General features: G+C 37.6%; 4 protein-coding genes across 4 annotated transcripts; 2 read left to right on the plus strand and 2 right to left on the minus strand.

The window, feature by feature from the left end:
• Window positions 1–109: 109 nt before the first annotated feature.
• LOC142536986 (mitochondrial outer membrane protein porin 2) lies at window positions 110–3,386 on the minus strand. The gene is made up of 6 exons (XM_075642499.1): window positions 3,176–3,386; window positions 3,021–3,088; window positions 1,272–1,382; window positions 1,108–1,194; window positions 814–1,022; window positions 110–691 (listed from the first exon to the last, which is right to left on the minus strand). The coding sequence occupies exons 1-6, from the start codon at window positions 3,222–3,224 to the stop codon at window positions 385–387; spliced, it is 831 nt and encodes a 276-aa protein (XP_075498614.1). The 5' UTR covers window positions 3,225–3,386; the 3' UTR covers window positions 110–384.
• A 1,378-nt stretch (window positions 3,387–4,764) lies between these two features.
• LOC142537873 (uncharacterized) lies at window positions 4,765–5,943 on the plus strand. The gene has a single exon (XM_075643356.1). It carries the CDS (start codon window positions 4,765–4,767, stop codon window positions 5,941–5,943), a length of 1,179 nt encoding a protein of 392 aa, XP_075499471.1.
• Window positions 5,944–6,681: 738 nt separating this feature from the next.
• LOC142536988 (calcium-transporting ATPase 2, plasma membrane-type-like) lies at window positions 6,682–11,440 on the plus strand. The gene is made up of 7 exons (XM_075642501.1): window positions 6,682–7,298; window positions 7,699–7,753; window positions 7,841–9,789; window positions 9,932–10,090; window positions 10,192–10,363; window positions 10,455–10,756; window positions 10,857–11,440. The coding sequence occupies exons 1-7, from the start codon at window positions 7,125–7,127 to the stop codon at window positions 11,100–11,102; spliced, it is 3,057 nt and encodes a 1,018-aa protein (XP_075498616.1). The 5' UTR covers window positions 6,682–7,124; the 3' UTR covers window positions 11,103–11,440.
• LOC142536987 (uncharacterized) lies at window positions 11,044–17,782 on the minus strand. The gene is given in 6 exon segments (XM_075642500.1): window positions 11,044–11,921; window positions 11,923–12,647; window positions 12,958–13,117; window positions 13,715–14,755; window positions 14,858–15,322; window positions 16,645–17,782. Coding segments are annotated over 6 exon segments (3,675 nt in total). The 5' UTR covers window positions 17,707–17,782; the 3' UTR covers window positions 11,044–11,699.
• Between the last annotated feature and the right edge of the window lie 422 nt (window positions 17,783–18,204).

An 18,204-nucleotide genomic window follows, 5' to 3' on the forward strand; every position in this document is an offset into this window, starting at 1 on the left:
AGTGATGGCAACGACGACGTCGATAATTGAATCTTGTGGTTGGTAGAGTTGGAAAATACTAGACACGGCGAAGACAAATGCGATGTGGTCAAAATTAAGAAAATAGACAAACTGGAAAAGCGCCCCTCCCATGCATGCATAGAGAGTTGATGGCAACTGGCACGAAGAAATACACGCATTTTGCTCGGTATAAGTAAAATTTAATCACAAAATGAGTTCTACGTGCACCGAAGAACTCTAAAGAATATTTCACATCAAAAACCCTCGACAAGAATCACAAAGGAGGTAAATCTGTAAACAGTTTCATTCTACAACTGATTGTTCTGCGTTTCCTTCCAGCGCAACTTCCACATAAAAGAAGCATCATACTTCGGTAAGATGTTCTCAAGGCTTCAAAGCCAGTGATAAACCAAATCTTGGAGTTCTATCCAAAGACTTGGTGTCAAATTCACTGGATACAGTCACCAATGATTTGCGAATGAACTCATGCTGCAAAACGGTACCCAATTTGCCATGATTGTTAAACTTCATTTTCAGAAGAGTCAGCCTGTCAATGGCGTAGGATCCTCCAAATGCAAATGTGTTCTCATTCGTTGAGAATTTTCTGGCAATCTCTCCCACAGCAGCACTCTTCTTCAACTGATCGATGTAGTGTACGTACGATGCCTTTATGGTGTCTCCTTTGTCACTCCTATCAAGAATTGAACAAGGGTCTAAATCTTTCTTAAAAGAATATGACAGCAAGTCAGCGAGAGAGTGTTTTTAATCTAATATATGTATTGGATGATATAATATAACAATGTTTGGACTTACAGAAGTATTGAAGCACAAGAATCGGGTTTATTCAGAGAGATGCCAGCTGTGTATTTTGTTAAATTACCAGAAGTGGTGTCATAACCAGCCTCAGCACCCAAAGCAACCATGGGGGTACCGAGGGTCAATGAAACATCAATTGGAGGGGTTTGATTCATACCAACAGCTGCAGTGAGGGATGCATGAGGGTGGAAGTACTGAATTTCCAGCTGCAGAAGCAAAATGTAAAAGTGGGTGAGATAAAGAAGGCCAGTGGGAGATTAAAATTGTTCAGAAAATATAAAGAATGTATACCTTGCCGGATTCATAATTGGGATATTTTAGGATGGCAATGGTCCTTGATGAGGGGACGATATCAGAAAAAGTCAGAGTTGCTGCGATCTGTGTGAAGAAGAGGGATTATATGAGTGACAATGGGATAAGCATGTTTCGATGAGATAAAGATTTAAGGATCCAACATTTGACTCCGTGTCGACTTTGACATCAGCAAAGATATTGTTATACTTGTATTGTGCTGCCACATCGCCAGAGGAGTAGCCTCCTTTATTCACAGTGGACGTGATCAAGGCCTATATATTCAGGAAATACTAGTAAAAAAAGTGCAGTACGAGGATTAAAAAAACAACATATGGAGACAGCAGTTGGCTGTTGAGGAAGGTAGGACATTGACAAACAAGCTGACAGATAACTCAAACCATTAAATATTGAGTAGCTAACAGGAATACCCAAAGCGAATGTTCGAGGTAAAGCAGTCTGAGGGACTAGCAGAGCATACCCTTGTACTTGAGACTGAATTATTTTTAACCATCTCAGACAGAAAGTAAAGAGACTTGTTACGGCTATACATTGACATCTAAGTTATTCCAACAGCTTGAGTGGTATCCCAACACAACAAGAGCCTTAACATACTTTCGTCATGATCTCTGCGCCAGAAACAACTCAAGGGTCCAAGGGTTCATTGTCAATTATATTGCCCAATAACTTCAACCAAAATCTTTTCTCATCTATACCTTCTAACATTTCCTCCAACTTCTGTAAGTACCCGCAATTTCATTTTCTTCCTTCTAATCTCAATTCTTTCATAGATTATACACTTTAAAAAATACCCAAATAAACCGGCAGACTGTTATAGATTGTCTATTGAAAACATCAGACACCAGATGTTATTGAGAAACTTGGCACATGCAATAAACAAAAGAATTCAAAAGCAAAAAGCCAAAAACACATGCATATTTTTTTGCAACGGATTCTTTTCTCTTTTCATAAAGTATCGAAGATACATCAATTTCCGAGAACTGATCATATATTCAAAACAAGGAACCATTTAAACTAGAATGTAAAGTAAATAGGCTTCTGCAGCAATAGACAACACATTTTCAATCATAGGTACATCTTAAGTAATAGATGATTGTTTTAACCTTTCAATCCAATTTATGCTAGGTATTAATGTCAAATATAACTATTCGATACCAGTACTGGTAGAGCCGGGTTTCATTCGAAAGTACGAACTTATTTCATTTGCCTCTTGAAATAACACCGGATAAAAATTCATAACATGTCACCACTCTCCAAGCTGAGATAGAGCCTGTTGTTTCCATCTAGTCTACATCCATTACAGATTACCAAAATTTTATGAAGACACTTGCACTTACTAAACCAGAGATCCTAATCTCCGTTGAAGCCAATGCAAGAAAGAGATTGGAAAAGAACAATGCAGCTGACGAAAAAACATATTACAGAAATCAGAAGGAAAAATGTCAAAAGACAGAAGTACTGAAGCTCATTCAATCGACACCGATAAATGAACTACTCAAGCAACAACTGGAAAGCATTCATCAGCAGTCACGCGAAGAAACAAAACAACAATAAACTAAGTGCAGTAGTTGTTGAGTAATTTATTTAGACTACTAAATGCATATGTCAAAAGCCAATCGACAAGAATCAAGGAAACAAAATAATGGTATAGGATAGAGTACATATTCCAGAAACCACAAATAAAAAAGAAATCATAAAATTGTAAATTATTAAATCATGACACGATGTTTTCCGAAATAATCAAATAATAACAGAAACCACACACAAATATATATCATAATATCCCTGAATAATCAAATAATAATAGAAACCACACACACAAATTTATCATAATATCCATACAAACACCATCAATTAATGCTTTGGAAAACAAAAGGAGAGGAAAATCGCACCACTCCGGATTCAGTGCAGGTGGATACAGAGAATTTGTGATCGGAAAAGTAGTCCTTCGTCAGCAGATCTACAAATGAAAACGTAAATAAGCAAATAAAAAATATCTTAAAAATTAAACAGCAGATACTAAATTAAATTTAGATCGAACATTTACCTTTGGCTTTCTTTCCAATATCAGAGAAGATTCCCGGTCCCTTGTTCATTTTGAAGCTCGATATTTAGAGAAACAGAAACACAACTCAACACGAAATGATAGCAAAAGAAAAAAAAAGGATTTGTGTTTTGGACCGTTGATTTAGAATACCGCGATCTGGTAGTCGTCAAGGTTGGGCCATGTTCAGGGATGACAGTTCTGGGGCCTGTCGTAAAAATCCGAGACGGACCAGTTTCGCGACTAATTATTGATTTATTTATTATGTATCCTTGATTATTTCATCAATTAACAGAATATTAACTCACTAGTCACTCCAACTTACAAGTTTGGCACGCTGAAAATTCTACACACACACACATACACATATATATATGCATTTAGATAAATTTATGTTATATTTATAAAATCCTATTAAATTAATAACTACAAATATTTAATTTTGTCGAACGAAATATATCAAACATAAAAACCAATCAAAGTGTGTAACATTTCTTGTACTAAACTTTTTATTATTATGTTTAAGGAAATAAAAATATAATCCGAAATTTGTTAAAGTAAATAGTTGAAGCAATATTGTGATACAATTTATTTAATAATTGGTCGTTATCAAGAAAATAAAATGTCTAAAATCTTAAGTTGAGTTCACTTGGCATTTGGATAATGATTGACAATCCCAAATTCATCAAAATTTAAGGCTCAAGGATTTGTACTAATTTTATATATATGCGTTCTTATTGGTAAGGCAAAAAAAAAAAAAATCTTTATAGTGCATGACACAAAATCAATATATATCAATTTAATTAAACTTTGAATAGGCTCAACATATATTTCTTTAAATAAATTAAGCAACGTGGTTTAGATTTGACCTCAAGCAGAAGCCTTTTATTTTAGAGTATGTCTTTTGTGAGACGATCTTACGAATATTTATATGTGAGACGTGTCAACTCTACCGGTATTCACAATAAAAAGTAATACTCTTAGCATAAAAAGTAATACTTTTTCATTAATGACCTAAATAAGATATATGTCTCATAAAATACGACCCGTGAGACCGTCTCACACAAATTTTTACCATTATTTTAAATATTTTGTGAAGCATCCGATTTGTTAAATAAATTATTATCAAAGTAATCGTTTATATCGAAAGATATATAATAACACCCCTTTAACACTCACTCTCCAATGTGAGTGGGCGTTATAACGTCCACTCACATGAGAGAGAGTGTGGGGCGTTCATATGTGTATGAACGCCCCTGTGTCAGTTTTTTTTAAAAAAAAATTCGAAACTTAGCGACGGTTTGGTAAAAACCGTCGCTATTTGCGACGGCTTTTCAAATCCGTCGCTGAACTTAAATAAAAAATGTTTTTGTTTTTAAAATTAAAAAATTGTTTTAACGGGTAATTAACGGCTAGATAACGACTAATTTATTAAAAAAATAATATATTCATCTATAAATATTCACACACTACACAAATTATTTCAAACATCAAAACATATTATTCTTCACTCCAAAAATCTTCTCTCTTCTATTTTCATCATCTCAAAATGTTTTTTTTCAAAAATTTCTTAAATCCTACTTTGTTCCGAAATGGATGAAAATTACCGAGGATTTTTTAGAAATTTCGTGAGTTATCCAAAAAATCCGAAAGAAAATACTTCTTCCCAAAATTCGGAAATTCCACCAAAATATCCATATTTTCCACACCCACCAAATTATCCACATAATCCATATCCACCAAATTATCCTTACAATCCATATCCACCAAACTATCCATATAATCCATATCCACCAAACTATCCATCTAATCCACATGCAACCAGTATGCCATTTATTTCTCTGACGGAAAATGAACCGGTCACTCCGACTTTCGTCCCAGAAACTCAATTGTTCGACCGTGAATCCCCAATTGAAGTCGTAAATTTGGAGAATGTGGATTCAAGCGCTGAGGGTAGAAAAAAACGGTCAACCTGGAGAAAGGTTGAAGACGAGGTCTTAGCGAGATCGTTTGTCACTATCAGCGATGACCCAATCATCGGCAATGATCAAAAGGCGGAAGCTTTCTGGGGACGTGTTGCAAGCTACTACAATGATAATCGTCCCGCAGGTACACCCAATAGAAGTGCAAGTGTCGTACGATCGCACTGGCACAATACCATCCAAAAAAAAGTATATCGCTTCAATGCAAATTACAATAGTATTTATAGTGCATATCGTAGCGGCCACAGTGATGAGGATATACTACGACTTGCGTATGAAAAATATCGTGCGGAAAATAACGGCATCGCATTTAATCTTGAGCATGTGTGGAGGATCGTAAAAGACCGTCCAATGTTTACTCCACAGTCCGTTGATTACCATGTTAGCACGAAGAAGGCAAGGACCTCGGAGTCGGGAGCAAGCAACACCTCATCCAACCAAGATGCGAGTCTACATGTAGACCTAATTGAAGAAGAAAATCGTCCAATGGGTCAGAAGGCAGCAAAAAGGAAGGGAAAAAGTAAAACGAGATTGGACATGGAGTGTATGACAACAAACTTGGACAATATGTTTGCAAAGTTTACTGAATATACAAGCATGAAAAAAGTTGAAGTTGAAATGAAACAAAAACAACTCGAAGTAGAGGAGATGAAAGCAAAAGCTGCTATGGCCAAAGTTCAACTAAAGGAATATGCAATCCTTTCGAAGGATACTTCGCAAATGACATATGAGCAACTTATCATCCACGAACGTCTATGTCAAGAGATTAGGGGGAGATGGAATATTTAATTTACAGTTATTGTAATTTTCGATTATTGTAATTTCCATTTGTTATAATTTTCATTCATTGTAATTTTCATTTTCGTTAATGTAACTCTCCGATCAATTAGTATTTTACATATTTTCTTAAGTTTAATTTATTTTCTAAAATTTAATGCAAGTGTTATTTATTATTATATGTTGTACTGTTTTATTTTAGCTTTATAATAAATTTTTAATTTTAATTAAATGACACTCATAAAATTAAATTATTTTACGTACTGAATAAAAACAAATTATTATTAATATAAAATAATAATAATTTAAATTTCTTACAAAATTTGAAATTGAATTTATTTAATGTAAAATAAGAGTAAGATGAATGAGTGGACAGCGGGACCTACAAATAATGAGTGTGAATGTTAAAATAAATATGAGAGAATAGATGTGTTAATGTAATGTGTATGTGGCATGTGGACCCCACGATTTTTGATGAGGTGGTGGGTGTTATAACACCCACCAATGCGGGTGCCTAAGAGACCACCAAAATTATTATTATAATATAATATAATATAATATGACATCATATATCAGACCAAGTGACGTTTTAACTCGTTTCCGCGTGTGCGTGGGAAGGGGGACCGAGAAAAAGTAACGCGCTAGACAATCTTTAGTGAATTAATTTTTCTTTTGTACGATACTTTTTATTACACGTTTATAGACACACAACATAATTTATAACAGCAGCATTAACCAACCTCGAAGTCAACATGAAAATTCTCATCTTCACTCGCACTTTTCGTTCAACCTTCCGAGAAAATAGGAGCTGTATTCCTGCAAATTTCGCTAATCTTTAACCACAGATTTCTACTTTCCCCTGCCAAGAAATCGGATCATCGTTTTACTCCAACAAATTTATCTCTAACATCGTTTTTTCTTTTGGCGGATTCTGAGTAGAAGTTTAGTGGGAAGTTTCTTTCAGGGAAGTACTTGGAAATTTCTTGGATGTACCCGTTTCTTTCCGAATCCAATTATCCAGAGCTTTGTCCCTTGACGAGGCCCCTGGCTATAAAATATTCGAAATGCAACGAGTAGTTATAAAAGATAGAAGATTGTAGTGTCCAAGAGAAATATAGTGCCAAATATTTTGGAATAATAATAATAATAATAATAATAAGGTGTTAGAAGAGAGCTAGCTCGTTGAGGGGGGGATGGAGAGTTTATTGAGTGAGAAATGGGACGTGGAGCCGAAGCATGCGTCGGCGGAGGCGTTGCAGCGATGGAGGGATCTCTGTGGGTTCGTTAAGAACCCAAAGCGACGGTTCAGATTCACTGCTAATTTATCCAAGCGCCACGAGGCTGCTGCCATGCGCAAAACTAATCAGGTTTCCCTTCTTCTAACCAACATTTTTACAATGTGTAGTTCACTTTCAGCATTTTATTTTATTTTTACATCATTCTTAGAAATGCACTGGATGTATTCTTCTTGGAATGGAGGATTTTTAATCAAGAATTCTCGATTGGTCATAAATTAATGTCACAATTATGAATATTGATTGATCTTTAAAATGTCGGAGAATCTCAAATGTATTGGATAATGAAAAAAGGGATTACCCGCAGTCAATCTGTTCCTCTTCTCACTGAAATTCCTTTACTCTTGCTGTTGTATCAAATAAAATTCGGGTTGTTTTCCAGTCTTTGTCTGTGATCATAATTTATACATAGTTTGCAAATGTGGCTGATTGTATATATATCTCGTTATATACATGTGTGTGTGTGTGTCAGGAGAAGTTGAGAATAGCGGTCCTGGTCTCAAAAGCTGCCTTCCAATTCATACAAGGTAACTTTCCTGATAAATTGCTTGAACAGAAGTTTCTTGGTTCCATGAATTCTTAAATGTGAACCATTGTTGCTAAATTATGTACAGGTGTGCAGCCGAGTGATTACACTGTACCTAAGGAAGTTGAAGCTGCTGGTTTTCGGATTTGTGCTGATGAACTAGGGTCCATAGTCGAAGGTCACGATGTTAAAAAGCTAAAGTTTCATGGGGGGGCATCTGGCCTTGTAGAAAAGCTCGCCACAAGCTCCACAGATGGGCTTTCTACTGATACTGAATCTCTTAGTCGAAGAGAACAGAGTTATGGCATCAATAAGTTCCAAGAAAGCGAAATTCGGAGCTTTTGGGTGTTTGTTTGGGAAGCCCTTCAAGATATGACCCTCATGATCCTTGGTGTATGTGCGTTTATTTCTTTGATGGTTGGCATTGCCACTGAGGGATGGCCAAAGGGAGCTCATGATGGACTGGGGATCGTTGCTAGTATTTTGTTGGTCGTGTTTGTGACAGCTACAAGTGATTATCGTCAGTCTTTGCAATTCAAGGATTTGGACAAGGAAAAGAAGAAAATCGCCATCCAGGTTACAAGAAACGGGTACAGACAGAAGATATCAATATACGAGCTTCTTCCAGGTGATATTGTGCATCTTTCAATCGGTGATCAAGTCCCTGCAGATGGGCTTTTTCTTTCAGGATTCTCTGTTTTGATTGACGAATCTAGTCTGACTGGAGAAAGTGAGCCGGTCATGGTTGGTTCCGAAAATCCATTTCTTCTCTCTGGAACCAAGGTCCAAGATGGCTCGTGCAAGATGCTTGTTACCACTGTTGGCATGAGAACTCAGTGGGGGAAGTTAATGGCAACACTAAGTGAAGGAGGGGACGAGGAAACACCATTGCAAGTTAAACTTAATGGGGTGGCGACTATTATCGGAAAGATAGGCCTCTTTTTTGCTGTGGTGACATTTGCTGTTTTAGTTCAAAAAATGGTTGGCCTTAAATGGCATGAGGGAACAATGTTTCGCTGGTCAGGAGACAATGCTTTAGAGTTATTAGAATACTTCGCCATTGCAGTTACCATTGTTGTTGTTGCAGTTCCTGAGGGGCTCCCTCTAGCCGTGACTTTGAGCCTTGCTTTTGCCATGAAAAAAATGATGAATGATAAAGCTCTTGTACGAAACTTGGCTGCCTGTGAGACAATGGGGTCGGCCACAACCATATGTAGTGACAAAACCGGGACGTTGACGACTAATCACATGACAGTGGTGAAATCATACATTTGTATGGAGGTTAAGGATCTGAGCGAACCAAGAACTACATCTGCTCTACGCTCTGAGCTTCCTGAAACAGTTGTTAAAACTCTGTTGCAGTCCATTTTCAACAATACTGGTGGAGAAGTTGTGGTTAACAAGCAAGGAAAACGAGAGATTTTGGGGACTCCGACTGAGACAGCTATCTTGGAGTTTGGACTGTCTCTTGGAGGCGATTTTCGGGAAGAAAGACAAGCGAATAAATTAGTGAAGGTCGAACCATTTAACTCCACAAAGAAGAGGATGGGTGTTGTGTTGGAGCTTCCAGGACGCGGACTTAGAGCTCATACTAAAGGTGCTTCAGAGATTATTCTTGCTGCATGTGAAAAGGTGATTGATTCGAATGGTGAAGTTGTCCCCCTCAATGAAGCATCCATTTGTCGTCTTAAAGAAACCATTGATCAGTTTGCGAGTGAGGCTCTGAGAACACTATGTCTTGCCTATGTAGAACTCGAAAACGGGTTCTCCCCAAACGATGCTATTCCAGCATCTGGTTATACTTGTATAGGGATTGTGGGAATCAAAGATCCTGTACGTCCCGGAGTAAGGGAATCTGTTGCACTTTGCCGTTCAGCTGGCGTGACTGTTCGGATGGTTACAGGAGACAACATCAACACTGCAAAAGCTATTGCGAGAGAGTGTGGGATACTTACTGATGATGGTATAGCCATTGAAGGTCCTGTTTTTCGCGAAAAAAGTATGGAGGAATTGCTTGAATTAATTCCCAAGATTCAGGTAACTAACACGTTTACTTCTGAAAAATACTAGTTTTTCCCAACTAGGAAATATGAATTGTCACCTCCCAATAAGGCCTAATGAAACATGACAGTCAGATCACACACAGCTTTTGGTTGATGGTCATCTGCATGCATCTCAGGTTATGGCTCGGTCTTCGCCACTAGACAAGCACACATTGGTTAAGCACTTGAGAACAACATTTAACGAGGTTGTGGCAGTGACTGGTGATGGGACAAATGATGCTCCTGCACTACATGAAGCGGATATTGGACTTGCAATGGGAATTGCAGGAACTGAGGTAATTTAATAAAACGAGATGGTTGAATAAAATGATGTGCCTTTTGTCCAATCAATTTTTTTGCATACATGAGATTAATTATTACAACGTGATGAAATCAGGTAGCAAAAGAGAGTGCGGATGTCATAATTTTGGATGATAATTTCTCCACAATTGTGACTGTTGCCAAATGGGGACGCTCAGTTTATGTTAACATACAGAAGTTTGTGCAGTTCCAGCTGACTGTTAATATTGTTGCATTGGTCGTAAACTTTTCCTCTGCCTGCTTGACTGGTAACAAAGCCTTTTTAAGCAAATATAAGATTCCATCCTTTTGTACTTGGGAAATATATTTTTTTCTCATGCTTCGAAGTGGCATTTTCAGGAACTGCTCCTCTGACTGCAGTTCAACTCCTGTGGGTAAATATGATTATGGACACATTAGGTGCACTCGCACTGGCAACCGAGCCTCCTAGCGACGAGCTAATGAAAAGGTCTCCTGTTGGAAGGAAGGGCAACTTCATTAGTGCTGTTATGTGGAGGAACATCCTAGGGCAATCTTTGTATCAGTTTTTGGTCATATGGTTTCTTCAAGCTTGGGGAAAGACAATATTCATGCTTCATAGTTGCCCTGATTCTGATTTGATCCTCAACACGATTATTTTCAACTCATTTGTTTTCTGTCAGGTATCTGTTGCTATCTATAATTTTCTTAAACAGTGTCCATTAACATGTCCACAGATTCTTCATTGTGCTATATTCCTTAAACACTTCTGGTTTGCCGCAGCTCTTCAATGAGGTGAACTCCAGAGAAATGGAGAAAATCGATGTGCTCGAAGGAATTCTTGATAACTATGTTTTTGCATCAGTTCTTGGTTCTACAGTGCTATTCCAGATCATAATCGTTGAATACCTTGGCACATTTGCAAACACAACTCCACTTACCTTTTTGCAATGGTTTTTCAGCATATTCATTGGATTCTTGGGCATGCCGATTGCTGTAGGTTTGAAGAGAATTCCTATAGAGAGCTAATAGATGAATGATGCAAGATTCTTGACATGGTCCTTATAGCTCGCCACATCATCCCAAGAATAAGAATTGACGGCTGGGACTGTAAGAAATCTTATACTGGTAATGAAAGTCGAGAAGTTCCATACCCTTTTTGCGGATTTTATGGAGTTCCCAGAGGAATCAAGTAAAACCTGTGATTAACCATTTCATGGAAGTAGTTAGTGTAGGTAAAGGGAGTAGGGAAATTGTTCATTCTTATGCAAATAGTCTGTCAAACAGTTGATGTCTTTGGCTTTTTGGCATGTAAACTGCCAAATGGTGTAGGTCTTTTAGTCAATCAACTGATTTCTCTTGTTCTATACGAGTATAAATGTTAAAAAAATCAGTTGTGCAGTCACATAAATGTTTTCATTCAGTGCACGAACAATACTTGAGCTTGTCTTACAAAATAGGACATAATAAATTGTAGCATCATCACTAAAATGTATCGGTGGCTGCACAGCATTTAAGCATCCATTTATATAGGAACAATTACACAAACTAATGAAAAGAATGCTAGGTCATGTAAACTGTGAACCTACACAATGTTTACATTTCTTCCATTGAGCATCTCCTCTGTCAATCAAACACCGAAGACATGAAAACAGGCTCGAGCAACGCTATAGCTTTGAGCAACTTTTGTCTGTCGTGATCACCATCACCTAGCTCCTCCGTTTCAGTCTCCAATTTAGAGTGTAGCTGTTCAAAGGACGCCAACATAAACTTTAGTTCTTTCAGTTCAAGGTCTTCTGACTGGACTAACTTTACGCAGACAAAATGCAAAAGACCCAAGGACGATGTTGTAATTCTTGCTCTGTAGTGCCTGTAGTGAATCAGCTAATAAAATCGCTCCAACAGCATCTAGCACATTATTGTTTGTTCTCAACATCTGAGTCATTGTTTCCACAAGTTTCTTGAAAGCAGAAAACCGTGAGTTTGGAATAAACTCAGTATCCTCCTCTAAGATTATAAGTTCCTGAACCTCGATAACTGCTAGGATGTTTTTCCATGAGGAAAGAGGTAATGTGTCATTCCTGGATAGAACAGAACCAACACCCTCTTCTTGAGTATGTTTCCTCAAGTGGAAGGATCCGAGAGCCAAAATCAGATCAGGAATCCATGGCTCCACAATGGCAGCAAAACGAGCAGCATATCCATATCCGTAAAACTCTTCGATCGAAATAACGAGGTTAAACATTTCATTGACAAGATCATATGCTCTTGGTTGTGGTGATGAAGGTTCACAAGTTTTAAACACTAAATTAAGTAACTTTGCTGCGTATGTAAACGAGCTTTTTAAACAATGAAAATTTTCCTTTAGGTCTTCTTCTAAGAACTGTGTCCGAGCAATGAAGTGTCGCCTTAAATTGGAGATGATGAATTTCAATTTTTCCAGTGCAAAATTCAAGCATCTTTCTTGACAGTTTGGAACAAGATTCATAGCATTTGCATCAACGATAAACTTTAAAACTGCAAGTAGCATCTTCTCCACATTCAATATCCCCATGTGTTTACTTAAACTGGCACCTGTACAGAAGTATCAAAGCTGACAGATTCAATGCATGCCTTCTGAAATCAGAAAAAGGAAAACAAGCTAGAATCATAAAAATGCAGGTGAAAACACAACTGTAATCAATCAGAAGAAGATCCAGAGTGTTCATGTCATCTTTCTTGTCAATAAAAATCAAATAATCCACAAAATTAACAGCTTTCACAATTAAAAAGCCATTTTTACCCAAGAAGTCGACAAAATGTTCCATAATTTGCACTAATCTGCCTTAAAAAGTTGAAAAGACCAGGAAAAGGTAGGCTGCCGTCGTAGGCGAGCAAGACATACCTGTTTGAGATTCCCTTGTGTTTGTTTCATAGACAGGCGCTCTCTTGCTGGATTTCATTGATACAGAAAGCATATTTTCTGGCCTTTTATGTTCATTAGTTCTGAATATCTTGTTTGCACAGTGAAGCAAATGGTCCATTGTCAAGTCTATGATACTTGCCTGGAATAGAAAAAGAGACAGGCGAGAAATTGGTTTTAAATGTTGCACGCATTTTAATAACACATGTCGTACTTGCCAGTTTAATGGCGATGATAACCATAAAAGGCTTTCCGCGGTTGGGGTAAATCATAAGGGGACACAGTTTATCTTTTTGGCCATATCTCCCTTTGGCTGTGAATTGCGTAAAAGGCTGCTTTTTTTAACCTCGAAATTATAAGGTCGTCCTGATTGAAGGTTCAGGCCTAAATTTAACAGAGGAAGATTGACCAATGCCAAGCCTAATGACAATTTTGTGCGCCATTTAGTACATAATATGATTATGGCTGTTAAACTAAAAAATATGTTACATGTTTATGCATATATAATAAATATCTCACAAAAATTCCTTCATGTTATTTCTTTGAACTTTATTTGTCTTCTTATCCTTCACTCATACACCCAGCACTCATTAGCATTCAGTTTAAACATCTAAGAGAATGTCAGGAAATGTACCATGATTAGGGGTTGTATAAAACAAGTGAAAGATCATATGAACAAATGAAAGACCAAATCCCACGGAATTTTGTTAAAATCATAGCAGAAGGAAATATCACTTGCCTGTGTAGGATCCTTGTTCCCGCTTATTCTGATGTTATGAAGAGACATAAGAAGAGTAAGAGTCATATAAGCAGCAACAGGAGATGTGTCCATACAATCATTTTTCAGGGAATTCAGGATACTAGCCTCAGAAATTACTTTCAGTGCATTGAATGCGTTTTCTAAATTTCGAGATTCTAATATAGCTTGTCTTGAATTTTCAGACTGCAGTAAGTCCGTAATTTGCCATGACACTCCAGCAGCAATTGCATAATCCATGAAAAAATTATTTTTAGCATTGTCAGATGACTTTTTTCCTCTGCTATATCTGGATTGTAATGATGTTTTAGTGGAAGACTTATTCTTCCTCTGTTTTGCTGCATGATTACCATTTTTACCTAGATCTATAGCAAAGGTAACATGACATCCGTAAGCAGCTTTCTGCAGAAATCCAACTAGAGCCTCAAACATGTCATTGAACCAACCACAAGACCAGATCATCTTGTGGGCAGACCTCACTTCAATTTGCTTCTCAACATTACCTGATAAATCACCGCATTCTGTGGTCAAACCCAGGCACTCCTCAAAAAGGTCATCTACAGCACCCGGAGAGGTGGCTGAGACCATGTTGCAGACAGAAGATTGAGCTCGTGCAGTGGAAGCAATAGTAAACAGGCGCTTCAGTTTGTCACTTGGTAACGCTTCCTTGAGAGCTGTCAGGAAAGAACCATCATGTGCAAGCTTGCTGCATAGGTGGGATGCAGCAAGAAGTAAACCCACAATCTGCTCTTGTTCCAATTTAACAGATGACAGAGTTAAACTGATCAAAACTTTAAAAAGTTTCATTAGAGATCTACGAGATGCTCCTTCTGATGCCACAAACTCACAAAACCTTGCTCCTGCTGTAGGTGATCTTTTAATTAAAGTGATACAACGTTTGCATGCTTCTTCTTCGGTAACCTTAGATGGGAAGTATGACGGGACAAGAAGTTTAGTGATTTTCCTTGCTACCAGTGGTTGGTCATTAGCAAGTGTGTAACACAATGTATCTAATGAAACTACCTGAAGGGGCAAACAATATAGGTCATAGAAAGAGAATCATAGACAGGGGTAAATACCATGGGGTAAATACCATGGGGTTGAATTTCAAGGTCTGATCTGTACCTTGTGGAAATGAAAATTCCGGATGTCTTTCAAGAGAAGTAGGAGATCAATGACAGCACCACGTACAGCTAATGTAGAATCTAAAATCAAATGTCCCAATCTAGGTAAAAGCACTTTAAGAACCTCATGAGATTGAGGATTCCCAAGCAAATACATAACACCATTCACAGTGGAGAGTCTGACTTCTGTGCAAGCATCATGTGTCATATGGTCAAAAATTATTGTAATTATCTTTGTAATGGTTGATGAAGGAATGATTTCCCAAAACAGACAAAGAATCCGGCAACTGCCTTCTACTGATACAACCCTGACATCTGGGCATTCATCCACGAGCAGTTTCTCCAACAGAAATAATTGCTTTTCAAGTAGTGTATCCTTGACCTCTTTAGTTGCATTAGGATCCTCAAGCGGAAACAGGTCCAGAAGTAAGTGCAATGCATTTTGACGAACATTTGAGTTTGATGCCTGCATAATCAGGAACGATAAAGTTTTTGAACATATAATGCAAATACAACATTAAGTCAGTACACATAATCTCAAATTTAATTATCCACAGCATTGCAGAAGCCAAAATTACCTGTAGGTGGTAAATTGGATCATGATTCATGTCATGAGCATTTTGCAAAAATGAAGGCAGTCAAAAATTCTCCTCGAATTCATGGAGTATCATGATAATTATTAAATGCATAAATAACTCCATTAGGAAAAACTAAACAAGTATGTTTCAATTCTCAATTTAAAGTTCAGAAAAGGTAGGTAGGTATAATTTCCACCGCTTTGTAATTGATCAAGATTCAACTTCATGTAATGCCAGAACCACATATTTACTACGAAAAAGAAAAAGCTAAAAAAACAAACTTAAGGTTTACTATTCCACCTTAAAGATACAAATAATGTTACCATGCAGTACAAAACAAGTACAACAATATCATTTTATATTTAATTTCATATTTTTTGGATTTTTTTTCTATTTGTATCCGAGGTTCTAGAATTAGTTATATCAAATAAAAGGAAGGCTAAATACTGAAATTTGTACAGACTGTGGTGAATAAAATTTTCCGGAAACTATTATTCTATTCATCATCAATTATCTAGCTCCTTATTATCTTTCACGATGAGGAATTAAAGGGGCCAAGGGCAAGGAGCTTCCAGATTACTGTTGTCCTATATTCTGTTTCCTTCATGTAATGGTACCAAATGCATGTAGAAGGGTAACACTTTAAGATAAGCAATTCAAAGTCCAAGCTAGATTTGGGAAGATAAATGGGCATTCAGCGTCCATTATCGAAGTGCTACAATTCCAAGATGTTTGATAACCATCACAAGCAGGTTTAACAAGTAAAAACAGCACCTGCCAAATGCTTAATTAGTTGGCCTCTATCAGTGAATAACAGAATATGAAAGGTCCACAACTACTAATTGACTTCTTGATGCAAAGCAGGTTAGGTGGCTGCAAATTATGCTTCAGCATGACAAAAGGGCATCAATCGCAAACAAACTTCCCCATTGCGTGTTTTTTTATAATTTCTACGTCACTTTTTAGCTTCTATATAGATGGATAACAAAGTTATCACTAATGGAGGATCTCCAGAAATCCCTTCTCTTTCAAATCTCAAGAGGTTCTACTAACATATTCAACAAGTTGATTCATGCATTTCATAGCTGTGGACTATTTAGGTATTTAAAATTTATATACGAACACAAACCAAACTAAAAAAAATGCATGATCTGGTTGAATAGTATCTTATACTCTCATCTCCGTAAAGACTACCAGCTAGAAATAATACCTGAAGTGAACGAAAAATCACGGGCTCTGTCAGATGAAAAATCAGTTTTTCCACTCCAATTATAGTTCGGTTACTAACAAAAACTCTCAAAATACGCCTAACTGATGCAGCTAATGCCTCCGAGCTGGCACATATCGCATCTTCAATCAAACCCTGCAAGAACCCTTTCTCAATCTCTTCCTTGCTGGACCCCTCCACTGCTTTCCATGCTCTGAAAATAATTTCACCATATGCCTCCACCATTGATTTGCGCCGATAAGGAATCTGAGACTTAATCATTGCAAACACCTCCTTGGCAAGCTGCGCACTTAGTCCGAACAAAAAAGCTATAAATTTGAGGCCGTCCTCTGTTTTCAAATACAAAGGTGAAATCACGCAGCGAATCAACAAATGCTTCAAGTCCTCAATGCTGTCATCTTCAAAATCAAACAACATAAAAGCATCCCGAAGCGCGTACACTCTGTGGACGTCCACCTTCTTTTTCAAAGTCAATGATCGTGACAAAATAACCGGCAGCGACTGAGTTATCAGGGTTTCCTTCCCTGATAAATTCCCCTTCCACCAATCTTCACATAAAGTAGCAATTTCAGAAAGCAAACCCGAGTCAGACTCGAAAAAAATTAAGTTATCATGCAACTCTTGAGCAGCAGGCAACAAATCAGAAGCGGAAAACACATTTTCAGGATGGAAAACACAGAGGCGCAAAATGTGTGCAAAAACCCGAAGCTTCTCAGCAATAGACTGCCTCTCATCTTCGCAGTTGGTGGCGTGAGATGCCTCGTCATCTTGCTTATTTCTAGAGGACCTTCGGAGGCGCTTAGCAGGAGGAGTTTTGGGCGATGCATTGGAAGTTGAGTCAGCTAGGTTTTTGAATTTGACAATGGATTGTAAAATTGAACTGCGTAGGAATACAGGGAGAGTGGACGTCAAGTTAGATGTGGGAGCAAGGGTGTTGATTAAGGCTTTGACGGTGGTTTTGGAGGATTTGTAGGGAAGACTGGCGGCGGATGAAAGGAAATCCTCGGCGGAGGTTCGCAGCGAGAATCGGAGCCTTTTTTCCATAAATAAATGGAACTATGTGAATCTAACTGCGGAATTTGTATTTGTAGATGAATATTTGAATCTCATCTTGGAGGGGGGATTTGAACATTTTTCAAGCAAATTTAATTTATCCATTAAGATCTCAGCGAATAAACGCACACATTAACCCGAAAACATCGTGGCGTTATACTGGGCCTCTGGACGCACCTGTATCCATCAGCTAATCCAAAGTTTCAAGATAAGGCCCATATTATCATCAATGATTTTCAGCCCATTTAACATGTTCAGTAATCAACTCAGCTCGTGTTATTGCTTGTATTAGTTACTGTAAGTCCAGAGCCTTTAGGCTAGCCCACTTTTTATAGGCCCAACAAGCAATCACACCTCGAAATTTTAAAATCCACCGACCCAATTTCCCATCTCATTTTAAAATAAAAATAGTATTGCTCGTACTGTATATCTATTGTGTAATGATTAGCACTTTCAAAATAGGCTAGGATTGACTAATCCGCGACATGC

This window comes from Primulina tabacum, chromosome 2 (assembly GCF_025594145.1).
Source record: "Primulina tabacum isolate GXHZ01 chromosome 2, ASM2559414v2, whole genome shotgun sequence".
In the NCBI taxonomy this organism is placed as follows: Eukaryota; Viridiplantae; Streptophyta; class Magnoliopsida; order Lamiales; family Gesneriaceae; genus Primulina; species Primulina tabacum.